Source organism: Falco cherrug (assembly GCF_023634085.1).
Source record: "Falco cherrug isolate bFalChe1 chromosome 11 unlocalized genomic scaffold, bFalChe1.pri SUPER_11_unloc_3, whole genome shotgun sequence".
Taxonomy (NCBI): Eukaryota; Metazoa; Chordata; class Aves; order Falconiformes; family Falconidae; genus Falco; species Falco cherrug.
Window position 1 is genome coordinate 392,651 of NW_026599272.1, and position 20,331 is coordinate 412,981.

General features: G+C 49.2%; 1 protein-coding gene across 1 annotated transcript; it reads left to right on the plus strand.

Moving 5' to 3' along the window:
- Positions 1 to 315: 315 nt before the first annotated feature.
- GMIP (GEM interacting protein) lies at positions 316 to 18,595 on the plus strand. The gene is given in 24 exon segments (XM_014277023.3): positions 316 to 565; positions 6,583 to 6,676; positions 6,763 to 6,838; positions 7,774 to 7,837; positions 8,649 to 8,774; positions 9,076 to 9,140; positions 9,544 to 9,654; positions 9,885 to 9,965; positions 10,282 to 10,470; positions 10,590 to 10,701; positions 10,704 to 10,726; positions 11,173 to 11,202; positions 11,204 to 11,364; positions 11,835 to 11,880; positions 11,883 to 11,955; positions 12,204 to 12,290; positions 12,436 to 12,534; positions 12,620 to 12,759; positions 13,040 to 13,228; positions 13,310 to 13,447; positions 13,555 to 13,748; positions 14,224 to 14,518; positions 16,084 to 16,204; positions 16,716 to 18,595. Coding segments are annotated over 24 exon segments (3,033 nt in total). The 5' UTR covers positions 316 to 543; the 3' UTR covers positions 17,213 to 18,595.
- The last annotated feature ends 1,736 nt before the right edge of the window (positions 18,596 to 20,331 follow it).

The window sequence follows — 20,331 nt, forward strand, 5'->3', positions numbered from 1 at the left end:
CCTTTCCTCTTTTTTTTTTTTTTTTTTTTAAATTTTACTTCTTTTAACCTCACGGCCCCTTTCCCCTGGTTGCCGGCACTTTCTCAGCGGTTTGCTTGGTGCATTGGGAATCACGGGCAGTTCTTGGGAAGCAGTGTGCGCTCGGCAGGTAGAAAAAAAAAAACCAACATCCCAGGGCTGCTGCGATAAGTGCAAGCAGTGGAGGCAGGAGGAGGCAGAAACGGCCCCTTCTTTGCTATTTACCAAGACACATCTGAGTTATGCAAATCGCATGATCAAACAAACGTACGCCGCACGATTTCCTCACACGGAAGCGTGTCTGCAGGAAGCCACTTGGCTACAACCACCACGCTCACGGACGGGCACTTCTGCCACTTCTTTTGGGTAGGTCGTCTCCACAGGCGGCTGTCATGGACCTTGGGAGAACTCCTTCCTGTTGGATCTGACCCAGAATTTGTCTTTGACTTAATTCAGCCGTGATTCAAAGCTGGGTTTGATCCAATCGAAATTTGGGATTCTGAACAAAACACGGAAGATTCAGCCATGGGAGACCCAGAACCGAGTGGTAGGTGACGGCGTTTGAAACAACCTTTTATCCTGTTCATAGTGTGAGCTTTTGGGGCATGATGCAGCAGGTGGTGCGGGTCAGCCTGTGAGCCACCTGGGGAAGAGGGTGCTAGAAAACAGCTGTACATTCCTCTGCCTGGGGTTTGTGTGAAGATCCTGACCGTTCGGGTCTCTCTGAGTCTCTTGATGCATTTGTAGTGGACGTTGGCTTGTGTAAGAGGAAGGGTCACAAAGCCCCCTGTTCAGGAGGCAGAAGGCGCAGTGTTCTCGAGAGAGAGGCTGGAAGCACACGATGCTGGTACTTGCACATCACCAGGTCCAGTCTCCCTACCAAAAATTTGCCTGAAGTCCTTGTTCTCAAAGGTGAACAACCTTAATTATGAACATCAGCAGTCTGAATCTGAGTATCACTTACCAATCGAGTGTCTAAGAGGGGTCTCTATCCCCCAAAAGCACAACCCCCTCCTTCCAGAGCCCTGTGGTCAACAGGGGGTCAGTCCCAGGTGCTTTGGAGAACGGTGAAAAAAACCAACAAAACAACAAACACCCCACCACCCTGGGCTGGCTCTGTAATCAAGGAAACGCAGCAGGTGACATTAGTCCTTTCCCTGCTGCCACATTCAAGTGCATCGTTATCCCTGTTGCTGGAAACCTCTTCGTTTCGCCTTGCCTTCCAGCAGCTGGGTCTGGTCACGTCTGTGTTGTGAGAATAGAAAAGATGTTCGTTAACGCACAGTTTGTATAGCGCAGGGGCGTATGTGGGGGTAATTAAAAGATGTCGCGGCATCTTCCGCCAATCAGCTGAGCTGGTTTAGACACTGCACTGCAAGGCCATCCGCGGCCCCAGCAGCGTCCGCACGACCCCTGGTCTCACCGCTGACACGCTCATCGCCCCCATTGCGTGCAGAGGCACCAGCAGAGCCTGTTGCTGCTCGATGTTCCTCTTTTGCACGTCCCTGGAGCTCGGGGGGGCCTCTTCCCACGGCATGGCGTGAGGCTCGTCTTAGGCAACGGCTCCTTGGGGTCCATCTCTGCTTTTCAGGGCAGGGGATTCCAGCCTGGTGGTGCCACATCCGCACCTGGGTTGTGGGTGCTCAGCTACATGCTGCTGTGGAAGCACAACCATTTCGGAGGCCGCTCGACTCTTGGACTTGGCCAAGTCTTGGGCTCATCAAGCTCTAATCAGGAGAGATGCAGTGGAGGTCTGACCATGTCACAAACCCACCCAAGAGCAGGAATCTGCTTCCAAGGTCCCTCTAGAAACAACCCCGTCTCTTGATGAGATATATTTTTAGGTCGGTCAGCGAAACAGTTTTTAACATGTGACCAAGAATTCCATCCCGAACATGACAGGACTGCAAAAGCCAAATGCCCTTGAGAAATCCGAGCGTGCCATATCCACAGAGCCTTTCACCAACACAATCTCAGCCGTCAGGGGGGTTTACCTGACAGCTCTTTCGCAAAACCAAGATGACTGTAGAAATGATTTTGTCCAGTCTTAATTTTTAGCCAATAAGTGTCCTAGATTCATCATTCTGTTGCTAATTGGGAGGTCTTTTTCCTGCTTCCTGGTGCTGGAAGCATCTGCTGTGCCTTGCCGTCGGTTGAAATTCTTCTTGCCATCGATAACATTGCCTTGTTTTACCTTATTCTTAGTTTTGAAGAACGACCAGACAGAATATTAATGCAATGGCTCTTTTCTTACTCACAAAGCAAGTTTGTTTAGTAACTAAGAACTACAGAGGGCCACCATCTACCATGACAAATCTCTTTTACTAATATCTTCCTCCAAAGCCGGCAGTCGCCTCGTTTTTATTTTGCAAATCAAACGCACCTGCGTTCAGTTTCTGCCGTGGGACATGCAGGGTTGCAGCCTGCGCACCTTTTTTCAATAAATTGATGTACAACATGGAAAAATTTTCCTTCCCCCTCCACCCCAGATTTCATTAATCTCCTTGTTAATACATACAGCTCTTTAAAACATCTGAGCCGGCGATTATTTCCTGTCAGTTGTGGGCGATGACACTGTCTGGTAGCGGTTCCTACCTCCTCAAAAATGAGCTGGTTTGAAAATGCAGTTTTTGCCATGGCCTTTGCTCCACTGAAGGGGGAAGAGAAGATGAGAAATCAGTGACAGACGGGAAGTGGTCCGGGTTTTGCAAAACTGTTGTCCAGGAACTTGGATTATTTTGTTCCCAAAGTTTTATTTCCCCCGATAGATGGAGAGGCTGTTCCAGGCGGCTAGAGTGTCGCCCTTTGCTGCCAGCCACCATTGGAGTCTCACTGAGGGGTGTCTCGGTTAAAGAGGGAGGATTTCAGGCAGGAGCAGCAGCCGACAATTTGAGAGTTTCATACTTAATTGTGCCTAATTTGGTTCAAAGTGTGCTGCGGCTTAGCAAGCACGGGATTTTACACCGCTGCTGCCAAGCAGCGTGAGTCCTTCGACTCAGAAAAGAGGAGATTTGCCCCGGCGGAAAAATTCCGATGTCGTGTTGCAAAGTGCAAGGCTGAGCGCGGCGAAGGGGAAGGCGCTTCTGGGAACAGGCTTGTGATACCGAGGTTTGGCCCCGGCGCCACGCCGAATTTGGGTTTTTAGCCACTCACCCCATTTCACGGTAGCTGCGGCTGAAAGGGAAGTGATGCTTCTGCTGAACGGCACAACAAAAGCTTCTCCTGCTAAAAATACCTGCCCGCCCACCGCTGGGGGGGATTGTTCTCCCCATAACAAAAGGCAGAGAAAGGAGGTGAGCTTTCCAGAAAGCTGGTGATGCAGCTTGAGGGGATGGTTTTGCCCTTCTGAGGATGAGGCACAGCTCCACGTGGCAGCCGGCCTGCTCCACCGCCAGTGCCGGCCGTGCCGAGATGCTCTCCCTTAGGGTGCAGGTCTGGTGCCAATGCTGGAAGGGGTTTCTGCTGAAAACCCAGCTGTCGTCGGGTTGCCCAGTAAGAGAACTGGTTTTCAATGGAAGGGTCCATTTGTAAAAGAGGCTGCAGAGTCATATCGAAGGGACCGAGGACCAAGCCGGCGTCTCTCCACGTCTGTGCTCCTATATCCCAGTGGATGCTCTGTCCTCACTGGTCAAGGCAAAGCACTTTCATCAGGATTTGAAAGATGAATTTGTGGGTATTTATGGGAGCCCCTGCAAGGACGAGCTCCATTTTCCTCCCAGTACAGGGAAACTTATAGAGATGTTTGCATTATTTAGCCCATAGGCAACCAAGGAGGGCACAGTTCATCAGGAAGGGACATCCTGAAGGTGTCCAACAGACTGCTGGCTGATGACAGCTGCGACAATGAAAAGCAATACATCCAAGGCAATTAATTTCCTTGATGAGATGCATATGAGGCACAGGAACCACTTGGCCTAGACCTTGAAAGGTTTTGAATAGATGGGACCAATTGCTGCTGCTCCTGAATCACAGAGGGGTTGTGTAGAGGGAAAGCATGCTTTTAAATTTGTGAGAATGCAGCCAACAGCAGCTACAGCAAGGCTAGGAAAACTTTTTTACGTCCAATTTTTTCACCTTCCGACTTTTATAGCTCTGGGGAGACCCTATAGCAGCCTGACCGTGTCTAAAGGTGCGCACAGAAAAGCTGGAGAGGGGCTTTGTACGAAGCGTGTAGCGACAGGACAAGGGGGAACGGCTTGAAACGGGAAGAGGGAAGATTTAGGCTGGATATGAGGAAGAAATTCCTCGCCGTGAGGGTGGCGAGGCGCTGGCACAGGCTGCCCAGAGCAGCTGCGGATGCCCCATCCCTGGGAAGGGATTCCCATTCCCTGGGAATGTTCAAGGCCAGGCTGGACGGGACTTGGAGCAACCTGGTCTGGCAGAAGGTGTCCCTGCCCGTGGCAGAGGGCTGGAACGAGATAGTTAACGTCCCTTCCAACCCAAACCGTTCTGTGATGATTCTCTAATTGCATTGAGATGAAGCAAAAGGCTTGTGAGACCCTCGCTTCTCTCGCAGCACCTCACAACGGCTGCTTTCGAAAGCAGAACGTTTCACTTTGCCCGTCACCAGTGCTGCTCGAGTTGAGTCACTTCTTCCTGTTGTACAATCCCCTGTGAGCAGTAAACAAGAAAAATTAAAGCTGTCGCCCGCTCGTCTCAAGTAACCAAGAGCAGTTAGGATTCAAATCGAATTACTACACCCTGGATGATGAACCACCTTACAGAAAAACCAGAATGAGATGTTTGGTAGACTACCCGTGGCCCGTCTCCAGGTCACCGCTGAGTGTGGAACATTGATTTATCATGACCAAGCAGTAGAGGTGCTGGGCTCAGCGTCCCGTTCTCTCTGAGCGTCGTCGGGGCTTCTGAGTCCCTTCCCCAGGTCCCCCACGCGCGGCCGGCCGTTCTGAGCAGTTCCTGGCAGTTCCTTCAGCCCTCAGTGGTTTGTGGTGGAAAACCCAAGCATGTCATCACATATTTGCAGTGTCTCATTCCACTTCAGAGTAAAATGGTCAGAAAACTTTCAAAGATCCAGGCCAGCATAAATCTTGATTATTTGCTCAGCAAAGACGAGTAAGCCAGGAGCATTCCCAGCTCAGTTCTTGGTGCGGAAGGGGACGCGGCATCTGGCCCATGCTGCTCCGGGCTGACAGCGTGGGAAAGTGGGCTTTCAGTGGCCCACCAGCCTTCTTCATGGTTATTTCCATTTTTAAGCCGATGGTCAGGTCAGATCGGTTACGTCCACGGCTGGGACGCTGTAACTGCACCATTCTCAGAGCGCGCTCTCCTTTGACACCAAACAAGGAGCTCTGGGGAACAAAATTGTGATACTTCCCCATCTTTCTTTTAATTGTACTTCTCTCTTCAGGTCCTTTCTTTGCACTGACATCTTTAGAGAGTGGTAAACCCAAACCACTGGGCCCAGAAGCAGCTGTAACCACATGAGACACAAATGGACTTTTCTACCAAACATCATTTGAGCAACATTTGCAAGTCCTTGCTCACTGTCAGACTCAGCTATCAGTGAAGCAACTCTAGATTTAGGTCAACCACATCCTGTTTCCTGGAATGTCAAAGGGACAAAGAGCAACATTTTCTTTTGGTTTTACCAATTGTGCCCAGTTTCGTATTTTAAAATGCTTTTCCTTTTTGTTTTTTTTGGTTTGGGTTTTGTTTTTGTTTTTTTTTTGGCCAGCAACTTTCAGCCCAAGTCAATTGGAGTTTCAGCCCTCAGTGACAAATACCTGACGGGGTGGAAAGCAAGATGAATGGCATCAATAGAACCTCGAGTAAAACACATCTGCTCGCCTCCACGCTGCTACACACACAACTGTGCGCTGCACACACGTAGCCCGTACGGAACCACACAGCAGCAAGGGGCAAGCCCCGTTTATATTTTGCACGCACAATAATTTGTACCAGCTGGGGACTGAGCGCGATATAGGATTTGATAGTGTAGATTATCGCCGTAAATAAGCACATATAATATCAAGAAACGATCCCTGCGCGTAAAACGTTGCGCCACGCACGCACGTGATGCAGGAGGAGCAGGCAGCTTCTGCTGCACAGCCCAGCCCAGGCATTGCAGCGATGCCCGCAGTGCCCAGCGCACGCGGTTGTGCTGATGGGGCTATACAGCATGTGCGCACGGCGTCGGTCGAGGCGCAGGGCACGCAGCATCACCCCGTGAACCCCTCCGGTCTGCCAGCACCCAGCTAAGGACAGGGGCACCACTTCAGCTCAGAATTCAGCTCAGCTACAATAAACGTTTCTAATTGCAAACCCTGAAAATCAGGTTCAGGTGTCCCCCCTGGACATTCTCATTTTCCAGGAGTTCTGCCCCAGGATGGAAGAATTTACCGTTCTCCCACGTTTTCCTTTGAATCCCATCTCGCCCTTGGCCCCACCCACCTTGCTGGGCCACCACGGTGTGTTGCTTCCCCGCAAACTTCCAAGGACAGCGGGGCTCAGCCGTGCTCCCCAGCACCTCTGGGATCCATCCTGCTGACCTCAGGGAGCGCTGGGTCAGGCATTTCAGTGACACGGTTTCTTCTTCAACTCCAGGTCTCAACAACCAAGAGAGGGCACCTGAAAATAGGAAGCGGTACAGTGAGATATTCCGGAGCCTGGATGCCATAGAAATCTCAATTGGAAACACGTATGTAGAGAAATGGGGCTGAACTAGTTTTCTGGGTCTTTGGAACCCCAATTTATCCCATTGCATTTTTTTTTATTGTTATACAGGACGGTTGACATGTTCACCAACGATGCTGATGGCACCGATGATGGAGATGTGACCACAGAAAGAGAGGTCATTCCGGTAGGCAAAGAAAGAGATTTGTTTTATTAAAGCAATTATCAATATCCATTGCCCAAGTGCATGACTAAGTTGTTAAATTCAAGGTCTTTAAGATTGTTTTTCGGGTGATCATCTGAAAAAAGCAGTTACAGCTCTTGAATAGACAGAAAAGAACTTCACAACACTCGGTCATCACCGTGACGGAGGTGGTGATGGAAGAGATGATATTTATCGGAAACATTCAGGCATTTACTGTTTGGATTTCTATTTTTCTGAAAAACAAGATGTGTAAATCACTGGTTTAAGTTCCTCATGCTAAGAAAAAGATCAGACAAGACAGCAAATCCGAAATACATTTAAGAGTCATGCGTTGAAAACCTCGAAAAATTTGGCCTTAAGCAACAGAAGACCTTCAAAACAGAACTTAATGTTTTTTCACTTGCTTTGGGCAGTATGGGACTTTTGGGGATAATCAGCTTCATTTCACACTTTTCTGTATAAGCTAAGGGGCTAGGAACTTCATTTTTCTCCGGCAGCAACCGTTGTCATGTAATCCTATTATCCCGTGAGCTAAACTGAAAAATAAGCATCAAATATTTCACGATTTAGAGTAAAGTAAGAGCTGCCAGCATGCCGTCCTGCAGCCCTTTTCCAGCCTTGATCCCTTTTCCAGCCTTGAGCCCTTTTCCAGCCTTGAGCCCTTTTCCAGCCTTGAGCCCTCTGCCTTAACGATGCGTTTCCTCCGTGTTTCCCGTTCACACCGCTCTACCCTCCCTGTCAAATCTCCGGCTGTTTTAACCGTGCTGGGCTGCTTCACTAAGCAAAATCCATGCTGCAGCCGGTCTGTTTTTAAAAAATTCTCTAAATTTCTGAATACTCATAATACTCATTTTTCTTTCACCGTTTTCCTCTTCTTCTTTTTTTTTTTTTTTTTGCATTCTCCTCTCCCCTGACAGTTGAGTGAAAGTTTCTGCAAGAGCAAAACCAGTTCAGAGAGGCAAGTGCAAGCAGACATAACAGGTAACATTGCTAATTAAAAATGAGAACGCTTAGTTAATCACCTGGCAATGGTGCTGGCAGCCTCCTAACGCCACTGATGGATAATGCCTGATGCCCAGCGAGGATGTGGATGCCCGTTTGAGCTCAATAATCCTGCTGCTTCCTCCAGCACGCAGATCTTCCCCTGTTCAGCAATTAACATCTCATTAAGGAGCTTCTCACGAGGTCTGGATTTCTAAATACTGAGACATCAATTCCCAAAGCTCTGCTGGTTTGGAGCACAGTAACAATCTGCCCAGTGAAGCTTGGGAGATCCTGAAGCACTTTGACATTCTCCCCAGCTCTGTACTTGCGCTGGCACCAGAAAATGCAACACACAATTGGTTTTTCTTCATATAAAGTCCCTATGAAGAAAAAAAAAAAAAAAGTTCTAAACTGCTTTTCTCACCTATTTCAGCTTGAAGTGTATTTAGATTTGCTCACTGCAGCATGATAAATCTACACCAGGTTCCACCAAACAACAAAAATACTTCCTGCAACTCCCCAGTAACCCATTAGGTCCTTTACTTTTAGATTTATTTTTTTTAAATCAAGTATTTAATTAAAAGTGGAGGGCAGAGGAATATACATGTCTAAATTACCTGGAACTTGCACAGTTCCACGGGCAGGGCTGCTGTGAATCAGACCATAATGACGTTCAGTGGAAGACATTTTTTTGGGGGTGTTTTCAGAGTATTTCACAGCACCCACTCTGGAAGCTCCAATTTTGCCATTCTTGGGGCATCTGCCCATCAGCCAGAGCCGTTCTGAACCTGGATTTATTCTGTTGCAGTTCAGGAGGCAGACAAAATGCTGATAAGATGCGAAGGTGGCATCGACGCAGCCCTCGAATATGCCAAAATGTGGTGTAAATATGTCAAAGAGCTTCTCAGCTGGATTGAGAAACGCCTGAGTTACGGTGAGTCTGTGCACAGAACCAGCTGGAAGTCCGTACAATTTTCTATATTTATTTTTTTTTAAAATCACAGCCAAAGACACACAGTTGCAAGTAAAAATACAGCAGTGAGAAACTGGCCAAACAGCAACCCTTGTAGTTGCTTTTGCCTGAAGATAAAGGCATGGAGTTGGAATTTCTTCTTCCCTGAATGATCCAATTGACTGGAATCCCCTCTGGCTTTGACAAACCCACCGCTGCGACCGGGATTCTGGTGTCTCTTGTCCCGGTTTACCCGCCCCCAATCCGCTCTGCCCTTTTACAGAGACAGAGTTTGCCAAAGGGATGGTGAAGATAGCAGAATCGGGACGAAACGCCATCCTCCAACAGGTAGGGATCCTTGTGACATTCCTGCCTCACTGCATGGGGATCCTGGAGGAGGAGGAGGAGGAGGATGGGAGTCCTATGTGGAGCAACCATGAGGCTGTCCACACACGTGAACTGCTTATAGGGTCCAGCTTAAGCCCTACAGCAAATATTCCTCCAAACCCATTCCTACGCCTCTCGGTATCGGGACAATTCCTTTTGTCTTCAAAATTTAGGAAATGACTGGAAAATTGGAGGGATAAACCTGCTGTGTTGTCTGAAATAACCCCCCCTCATTCAACCAGCGTAGGTGCTGCCCACCTTTTGGTGATAGATCTTGGGCGTAGCTCCCAACAGCTCTTTAATTTAGGGAGGTTGCAGTGATTATCCATCATTTTAGATCTTTATTTTTTTTTGGTTTCTGCAGCACAACATGCCTCTTCGCATGCTGTATGCTATGGTGCTGGAACACGACATAAAGATTGGAAATTCAGCTACTGAGACCGCAGGATTGCTCCAACAGAAGGAATTCTACCAGGTACGGTGTTTCTCCAGGGATCAGACAAAATTTGCTGAAAGATTAGGTGGGAGCATTGCGGGGACCTAAGGAAGTGATTTATCCTGGTCTGAGCGGAGGGAGGGGATAAGAGGAGAAAACGCATGTGGAATCCAAGGGAAAAAGAGGCATCTTGCAAGGATTGCTTTCCAATGTCAGATACTTTTTCCTGCCCCATGAGGAACTGTTGCCATGCTGTTATTCCTCTACAGCCTCTGTCAGCCAAGAAAAATGAAATTGAGAAATGGAGGAAAGAATTCAAGGATCAGTGGACAAAGGAGCAAAAGAGAATGGTAAGAGACTGATGGACGGGCTCTGCACTTTATGCCAGTCATGGCTCAAATCGCTGAAAATAAACATTTAGGACCAAGCAGTAATTAATAAAGTAACATGCATCCTGCTATAGAACACAATTTTGAAGGGTGCAAAGGGGGAGTGCAGGCAGCATTCCTGCTTCCAAACTTCGGGGGGAGGGGGGCAAAGAATGCTGATGTCCATTGGAATGATAATATCCATTGGAACCGAGCTCTTTCCTTACGGAAAAGCTGTGACTTGTCCTTCCCACCGCCTTGCCAAGCTTCCTCAGCCTGTCCCCCTTTCCTACTGCAGAATGAATCCCTGTCGACCCTGCGCAAGTCCCGCCTGCAATACATACAGCGCTGCGAGGAGCTGGAGAAAGCCAAGCAGCTGAGCGCCAAGGCAGAGGACGAATACCAAAGCACCGCCATCAGCCACCCTGGCAGCGCCAACAAGCAGCTGGAGAAGCGGCGCCGTTCGTGTGAGGAGGCACAAGCCAAGGTGACGAGCTGAGCTCAGGCTGCTGGTCTTTCCAGCCGCCCCACGCGCGGCGTTATGGCATCTCCCCAGCTGTCCTGGTGACTTTCTCCTCCTCCGCTCTGCTTCTGGGTTGCTCGCAGGTTCAGGAGACAGAAGCTTTCTACAAGACGTGCATCAGCGACGCCAATTTTCGGCGACAAGAACTGGAGAAAGTGCGAGCCCGGATCGTCTCCCACATCCGGAAGCTCATTTACAAGGGGATGAGGTGCTGACGTGGGTACGTCTAGTCTTATAATTTCTCTGCTAACGCTCGTTTCAGGAAAATTGCTGTCTGGGATAAGATCTCTCACCTCTTCAGCATTTCTCTGTTGAACCACCCTATAACTCACCGTTCTCAAGCAGCTGAAATTAGGCGGGGGGGCTCCGGACACTGCTTTGCAGCCAACTTGCTATCAAAAACCCTCAAATTTTCAATTACCGCTGCTTTAAGGACACAGATCTCCATAGAAAAAGTCGGGGGGGGGGGGGGGGGGGGGGCGGGAAATCCTAGAACAAGAAACAGTGACAAATAATTTTTACCTGACCTGTTAAGCATTAGCGCAGGTAATTGAGTTTGGGTAATGAAAAACCAAAGACTGGTGAACGACTGAGGGATCCAAGGGGGGACAAAGCACCTGGGCTTTGACTAGCAATGAGGTTTTTTGTTTTCTTTCCCCCTGTAAGGTCACTTTAAGGATGTTCAAGCAGCGGCAGGACTCAGTCAGAACAGATTCCGGTGGGATACCAGTACCTGTCAGAGGTCTGCAAGCCGTACAAAGCGGGTGAGAAATACCCTGGAATTCATCCAGCTCTGCAGAAGAAAGACATTCACGTGGAAGTGTTTGAATTTGAGCCGCTCGCTTCTGGAGGGCAGAGGTAAAAAAAAAAAACCAAAACCAACAAAACCCATGGAAAATCCACATCCTAGCTGAAAGGTCAGGAATCTGTAGTGTATAGAAGAAAAAAAAGGGTTTTAAACCCATTTATAAAGTCACTAGCCACACGGCAGCGCTGCGATTGCTACTTACAGAAAAACCCGCAGCATCAGACGTTAGGATCTTTTTGAGCAGATCTCTATAAAGATGCAGATCACTCCTCTCACGTAGGCACTAAATCCACAATTTCTAAATCGCTCCTGCAGCTTGAAAAGATGAAATTATATTGAACAACTTTATTTTCCTCGTTTTGTACAAGTGTTTTGCCAGCATCTCCTTGAAAACTCGGTGCACCCCTCTAAGCCCTGGGAAGGTGCTTTGCCTCGGGTGCTCACGAGGCAGCTCAGTGATGCAATATCTGTCGTCTGATGCTCTTCACTGCTGGAAAATTGTTTGCAATCCCCTTCCCAGGTCCCCTCCCAGCAGCAAAAAGAAGGTGGCATTGCATTACACAGGACCTCTTCCGCAGCAAAGGATGCCAGCATGCCAGAAGATACCTCTAGAAAGCAGTTCTCCACAAACAGCGAACAGAGTAGGTTGAATTTAATAAAAACAACCCGATTTTCTCTCAGGTCACTGTAGTTTAATATAGATTAGTAGCCAAAGAGGTGGGAGAAGTTCTCAGGTTCTTAGGGCAGCGCTTAAGGCTTTGCTCAGACTGGGAGAAACTATCGAAGAGTATTTACAGGTTTTCTTGAGAGCTTGGCTTGGGCTTCAAACCCATGTCGAAGCATCCCAAGAGCACTTGGGGGGATCTGTCAGCCTGTCCAACTTCCGCAGGCGCGAACAGATCCCTCTGCAGTGACACAGAAAGCCTTGGTGGAAGCTGTGAATCCCGGTCCCTGGATTCTCCCAGTTCTAGCCCAGGTGAGAGCCCCAGTTGCCTAACGTTGCCCGAAACCCTAAACTGGGAATACAGCCTACGCTGACCATCTCTGCGCATCGTGAGGACAAGAATGGCTGTTTACATTTTAAATGTAATTATAAATTTTAAATTTTCTCTCTTCTTAAGGAAACTCCAACAGGAAATTGTCGAAAGCTCCATCCACTGGCACCATGTCCTCCTCCGATGATTTTGAAGAGAGAGATTCCTTGCAGACTTTTGAAAATGGTAAGCCATGCACGTAGTTGACTCTCGAGGTGGAAACCGTGCTGACGTATCGCTTCCTTTTCACGCTTTAACGCTGTTTCCACAGAAAACGGCACATCCCAGCAGCAGTTTAAGAACATCCTCCTCTCCAGCGCGGCGCAGACTCACCGGCTTCGGAAGCTGCGGGGACCGTCCAAGTGCAGGGAGTGCGACACCTTCATGGTCAGCGGCTTCGAGTGCGAGGAGGTGAGGGCTAGATGTCGTTGCAGATACCTCGCATGGGAGCCTGGGGCGACCCTCGTCCCACCGAAGGTCTGCAGGAACGGGTTCTCCGCTTTCTCTTCCCCGGAATGACCCCACGTGGATTTTGCTGTCCTTGAGTAAGCCACCAGCTGCCACTTGCCTGCAACAACCCTCTTGGGGGTTTTGGTGGTTGAGGGAACAGGAGATGTTCTTCAAGTTCAGGCACTACTGCAGGGGGGGGACCACAACCAGACCATGAGCTGGGTCGGTTCTGCTCTTTCAGTGCTGCCTGGCCTGCCACAAGAAGTGTCTTGAGAACCTGCTCATCACCTGCGGCCACAAGAAGCTGCCCAACCGTGCACCTCTTTTTGGCATTGACTTCACGCAGGTGCCTCGAGATTTCCCAGAAGAAGTTCCCTTCATAGTGGTGAAATGCACCTCAGAAATCGAAGCCCGGGCCCTCGGGGTGCAGGTGAACAGTCGGTTATTCTTTCTTCCTTCTTCTCTTCTCTGCACCCAAAATTCCTGACCTCTCCCCCTCTGAACCACGCAGGGGATCTACCGGATAAGTGGATCTAAAGCACGGGTGGAGAAGCTGTGCCAGGCGTTCGAGAACGGCCGGAGCCTGGTCGAGCTCTCCGAGCACTCCCCTCATGACATCACGGGGGTCCTGAAGCATTTCCTGAAGGAAGTGGGTACCAAACCTCTGCAGAGAGGGCAGCTCTTGGCTGACGGCATCCCTTGGTGCTGGACCAGCAGGATGAAGTAACACACTCTTTTTCTTCCCTCTCGCTGCAGCTTTCAGTGCCGGTGCTGCTGTCTCAGCTCTACGATGACCTCATTGCGCTTGCCAAAGATTTGCAAAAACCTGGGGAGAAGCTGGACGGGGCAGGCTTGGCTTCCGACCCCATCCAGAGCATGAAGGAGTTGCTGAGCAAATTGCCTGGAAGCAACTACAACACTCTCCGGCACCTTATCGCACACCTGTACAGGTGAGGAGCACGGTGGCTCTCACGCTGTTAGCGTCAGGTCCAACCTCGGGAGATCCTTGTGGAGCCCAGCGGGTGTTGAGGAAGGCTGAAAAATTCATTCACAGAAAAAAACATCTTGCAGCAATTAGGAGAAAGTCTTAATGACCAAGAAGGGCCAGAAGGTCCTTGCTGATAATGCTTTACAAAGCGCAGAGCGAGAGGTCAAGGAATAGCACGAATGCAGCCCATCTCAACCCAGCTCTGAAGCCAGGTCCCAAGAAACACCCATCCTTATCGGGGCTGCACCATCCAGACCACCCAGGCAGCTTCCAAGATTTTCCTCCAGTTTCCCTGTACAGACCAGAGCTCTGTTCCCCATGGAAGAAGACAGGGTTCCTCTCCCTCCTATGGGGGGTTTGGTGCACTCCATCTGTCTGCTCAGTGCATTTGGGCTGTGAGCTGGGAAGCCCCTAACGGTCCCGTTTCCCTTCCCCAGGGTGGCAGAGAAATACGAAGAGAACAAGATGTCCCCAAACAACCTGGGCATAGTATTTGGGCCAACTCTGATCCGGCCGGGCTCAGGGAGCGACGTCTCCATGTCGTGCCTGGTTGACTCTGGGTATCAAGCCCAGATTGTGGAATTTCTCATTCAGAACTACGAAAGGGTGTTTGGGATGGATGATCTGCCTTCATCCTTATCCCTTGGATGTGAAAATTCTTCGCAAGAAGCATCGACAGAGAAGGATGAAGGACCTCAGAGCCCAAGCACAGACCAGGCCATAACTCTAGAGGTAGAGCTCCCAGACACCGAGCTGGGCTTACTGACCCTGCTGTAGAGGCAGGAAGGTGGACCGGTGATTAAAGAACTTTTTTTCACAGCTAACAAAACTGTTTCCTATCAGAGGGTTATTGCAAGAGGAAGGAGCAGAGAGCCTGTTGCACATAGAGTAGGAGAAACAGAAAAAATAAGCCACAGATCACTCAGCAGCTTCTCAGACCACTCTGGATGGAGGTTTTGCTCCACGTTTGAGACCCCAGTCATTCTGGAAATGACACTTACGGGGTTCTCCATAGTAAATTGCTTGGGACGTTTCTCTCTGTGAACAGCTCGGTGACTTCAGAAGCAGCTACGTGCACCTAAGGCCCTACAGGGCTCTGCTGCATCCCTGAGTGGTGCTGTGGACCCTGACCCCCGTTTGCCCACCCCACTGCTAAGCCTTCTGCATTCCTCCCAAGCTTCACTGCTCTTCCCTCACCGTATTTCACAACAGCACTTGAAAAACACGAAGGGGTGTAGCATCCCTGAGCTGGGACGCGGTGTGTTGGGTTTTTTTTTTCCCCTTTTTGCAGTTGTTTGATAAGCAAGAAGGAGGAAACGGCTTTCCTAAAGTTAAGCCAAAGGGAGTGAGATCTGGGTTTGGGGATTCTCTGCCTCCTGCTTTTGAGTCATGGACACTTCCAGGCAAGACCGTGTGTCTGCAGTGATGCTGGCTATGTCTGACACGCAGTAATGCTGCTTTCTCTGCAGGTCCAGCTGACTGAGGAGGCAGAAATTAGAATAACGATGCTTAGAGTTGAAATAAAAATCACCAGGGTAGACACAATTCACTCCTTGTGTGCAGAAATCCTACAGGGTTAATAAACCTTCACCGAAAGCACTTCAGGATATGCACAACTATTGCCTTTGACTGTTTTCAAAGCCGTTTTTACCTACTTGTGCAGCACAACTGAATTCTACAGGAGGTGTTACAAACCTCTAAAGGGGGGAGCTGCTTCTGAGGGCACTCTCATTTTGCCAGGAATAAATCCAGCTCCTGGAGCACCCCCAGGTGACCTGATCCTTGTGCAAACTCAGCGGTTCCACGCTAGCTACAGCTCCCAAGCACTCCCATTGCATTTGAGCGTAATTCCTGTGCTCCAGTTAGCGGCTTGGTTTCTGGCATTTCCCCTTTCTTGGTTCCAAACGGGCTTTCCCCGTTTGGGGAAATATTTGTGAGAATATTTCAGCATCCTGCAGGACATGGGAATCCGTGTCGGCACACTGCTGCTGTGCAGAAAGCAGCAGCCACTTTCTGGGGTGAGTTTTGTGGCAGTTGTGGTCTGCCAGTGTGGACGCTGGAGTTGGCAGGTCTCAACCCGTAACTTGCTCTCGTGGCCCTGCCCTGTGACCTTCTGGAAACTCCTTCCCTATTCGCCCAAGCATTATGGACGATCTAAGGTAGATCAAGGCACTTTCAGCTCAAGCAGTTGCCTCCATTCGCTTGGCTCTGCCAGCAGTTGGGGTAAAATGGGACAGTGTCTTCCTATCTTCATATAAGAGCCTTGTGTGTTCATACTCGTGGCTTTTCCCCCACAGAATTTCTCCTCCAAGCACGGTTTAAGTGTGAACTGTGTCTCTGATAACTCGCCTTGCAGGGAAGCCGCCAACGAGCTGACTCTGGAGGGAGCCCACAGTCTGTGCAGCGTGGATGCTCCAGGTAAATCGAGTTGCCATCGTGGTGCCGTTATAGGTCTTGTGCTACGGCTGCTGCTTTTCACACCTCCTGCCTGCCTGCCTCCACGTTGCTACACAGCAGAGGAAGCGTAGCCGGGCCCCCTTTGGCGTGCTGCTCCGTCTTTGTGTCGAACGGCTGCCGTGTAGCTCACGTGAAGTCCCGAACAAATTCTTGCTGTTCTCCCAAAGGGCTTTTCCCTGCTGCTGCCTCAGCTCTCCAGTCCACAGCCATCTCCGCCAGCTCTCCTGGCTCTAATGCCTCGAGGAGAGCTTTAAGAATATAACCCCGATTCATCTGTTCTCCCCCTTTCAAATGCATACCTCACTATTAGCGCCGGTTAATGAAGCTGTTAGAGGGAGGTGGTTTATTCTGTTGATGCAGGAGGGATTTGGGTGTCCTTTCCAACAGGAAAAGACATCATCGTCCCAAATGGTTTGTCACAGTCACTTTGGCTCGCTGTTCTAAGATTACCGTCTCAATTTTTTTTGTCCAGAGATGAATACAAGCGCTAGCTCTGAGCTGGAGGACCTGGAGGACTCTGTGCAGGAAAAGCCAGACAGTGATTCGGATACGGTCCTAGGGACCCAGCCCAGGTGCCATTTCAGCCGACAGCCCATAAAATATATCCGAACGCAGGCAAAAACGAAACCAGTCATTCCCAAGTCTGCCAGTTTGCCCTTGAGGACTACCACGTTAGCCAATATGGCAACAGAGTCTGGTGCAGAAGGCAATCTGACTGACAGCAGCTCCACGGCAAAGGACGTCCTGGAGGACAGCACCAGCAGCAGGACCATCTTGACTGACATGAGCACACTCAAGCACCACTCGGGAACGAGACAGAACCTCAGACATTTTGAGATCACGCAGGAAACGGCCAGGATTGTCTCAAAGTTTAAAGTCAATGACACTTCTGCATCTCCTGAGCCTTCTCTGGAGAGCACGGGAGCTACTGAGAAAGCAGAGGACCTCAGCCCAGGGACATACCTATAGGAAAAAAAAAAAAACCCCGACAACCCTAAGGGGGACAGATAATAGCAATGGAAAGGGAGAGAGGACTGAAATCCCCCGCCTGCGGGACCAAGGAACAGCAATGGGGTGACAATAACATCAGATTTGTATTTACCATGCGGGCTAGAGAAGAGGCACCTGCTGTAAACTGCCTGGGCTCCGAGCTAACCCAGGATTTATTTGCTTTTTATTAATTAAAGCCATATGAGTGATAAGAAGCAAGCTAAATGGCGCTCTCTGGAATCCACCCTGCTTTGCACGAAGGATGAATGCGCAAAGTAGAGGAAAGACAGATTGCCTGGCTAGAAAGATGTAGCCAGGAGGGAGGCAACTGAAATGTAAGACATTTGGGCACAAAACATTCCCAAATGGTCATTTTCCAGCAGCTGCAACAAGCACTGATTTTTGGTCATTTTTATTCCACAGCATTTTTGAGTGTAACTCACTTTTTGAGTGTGATAGAACAGGGTACACAGGCAAAGCTCACGTACTCTGCATCCTTTTGCTTCCATTGTCGGAGCTTCAACTTGCTAGCCCGCCCAAAGCCATCCCGTACAGGGAATGGACCAGACACTGCCGTACTCCGAGCCAGACCCCATTTCTCCAGAACATTCTCTTTCCCCCAGAGCACACCGAGCTTCTGTAATACCTCCACGGGAAGCTGCTGCTGTCGTGAAGAAGGCAAAGCCCTGAAGCCCAGCAGATAAGAAGATTTCTTGTGTCTTGCTCTGACTTGCCAGGTCTCCATCTCCCTTACAGCTGGGTTACCCCAGTGCTCCCTTCTGCCTCCTCGGAGGGGATTTTCTGTCCAGCAAATTTTAACATGAGGACGGGGAGAACTCTGTCCTGTAGTGCCATCTCGTGATACATGCATGCATGCAGAAGACAGGCTTCCGATCCTGCTCACTCCCAGGCGCAGCTTTGCATTAGAGCATCGGCAGTGCTGCAGATTGCTGTGGTGTTCGCTTGTGTGCACCGTGTGAAACGCAGATGACACCGGGAAAGCTTCTGCGCTAGGGCAGGTTTCTGCGATGACCATCTGCTGCAAAGACACCAGGAGACGTGCAAAGAAACGAGAGCGAAACGCTAAAGGAAAACATGACACTTCCCCCAAACAGCTCGAGAGGTTAAGCAATCTACAAATTTCTTTCGTCTCATCAACAGACTATGTTTTGGTCCTGTTTCTTATCAAGGTTGTAAAAGAAAGGCTAAGGATCTATTCTGAGTATTTGTACAGTCCAGACTAAGAGAGTTTCCATCTCTGGAGTGATGTATATTTGTTAATACAGTGCTTTAAATTCTTGAATACTAAATTATCTTTTACGGTAGAACTTTGGTAATAAATTACTGGGTGTTTTATTATAAGCTCACCTTGTGTTTGTTAAGCGTGACCAGGGAAGCCTTAAGTAAACACTTCCTGGACTATTATTAACAGCGCCGAGCACGCTCAGGTCTTGATAAAACAAAGGCAATGCTTGTGCACAAGAATTGCCAACTTGAGGAACCAGCAGAGCTGGAATCATATCCCTGGTGAGAGCCCTGGTTTCCTTTTCCTGCCGTACATTTAAGTCGTTAAACAGCAGATCCATCCTGCGTGTTAGAACTGTTGGGGGCTCGCGCAGCGCAACTCCTGCCACTCACCCCTACCCTCCGCTTTTCCTTCCAGCGGTACAAACGGCTATTAGAGAAAACACGCTCGCTCTTACCTGGTAACTCCTTGTTACTCGCTGCTTTCCACAGAGCTCGTGGTGTGTTGAGCGTAGGAGCTGCCAAAGCTACGCTGTGTGGCTGCCAGGTCCTGCTCACATGGGGGGAGCTCTGGTGCAGGGTCCAAAACATCTGTCCTCCTGCTTGGGATAGGAATTTCCCATCATCCGGCTGCAGGTAAGATGGCTTGGTTTGAGAGACGGAGGTGATGAGTTTAAGAAGAAAGTTGGCAGGGAAGGAAGCATCATTTCCTCAGTTCCTCTCACCTCCTTGGGGCTGCATCTTCTGAATGGGCTCAGCTGGATTTAGGTACGGCAGAGGAACGGCAACAGCCCCGTGAAGCACTAACGAGGGATAACCTTATTTCCCAACTCCAAGCAGGAGCACAGGAGATCGTTGTCACAACAGCACCTTACACAGATGGTTGCAGACCCTCCAGCTCACAGCTGCGCCATGGAGGACGGCAGCACGGTCCATGGGATGGGTACACAAAGCCACACCAGCCCTCTCACCAAACCTTTTATCAGCCAGATAACCACAAAACCAATTTCTCGTGGCCAGATTATTTATTTTTTTCAATCAGCCAACATGAATTCCATGTGAATTCAGAGCACAAAGCAACCAGCTCACCTCAGCCAGTCGCTGTGCTTCTGAGCTTCATTCACTCCTCCTGTCATTAAGTAAATTAGATGCCCCGGGTCTTCACAAATGAAGATTTCAGCTGGGCTGCATTCCCTGGACTCTGAATGGAATTAGGCAAATTCAAACACCTGATAATTTTAGGCAGGGACCAAGAGATTCCTTTTGCTTGGAAAGCCAGGCAGAGTTAATAACTTGCTAATCACCCAGTGCTTAATTGCAACCAGGCTAGTGACAAATTCCCCCCTAAATTTCCTACCCTCAAAAAAAAAAAAGGAGCCCTTTAGTTTGTCTTTATTCTTCTCAAAAAAAATCAAAGCAAATAGACCTGCAGGTATCAGGAGTCTCGAGGGGAAAACTTTCCAGGTTTTTCCAGCAGAGACTGCTGAGGGATTACTTTTACGCTGTTCTAACAAAGCAAGGTAGAGCAAGGCAAAAGGCATTACATTTTTTAAGGAGTCTGAGGCTTTGGTCCAGTTCTTGATCCCATCCTTCTGTTTTTCCATATTTATTTGTTTTTAAATTGCCTGCCCATTTTAACTTCTGTCCCGTGCTGTTGTTCTTATCTAATTGGAAAAAGCTAAAAGGAGATTAAAACACACCTGTCAGGTATTTCTTAAATTGATCCCCAGAAGAAGAACTTTTGTGAAAGAGGGCAGTTCAGGCTATTTATTAGCTGGAAAGCGGCTTCATTCACAGGTGTTTCCTTGTGAACCGTTAGCACTTCTTCATCGCTTGCCTTTGAACCAGCATCC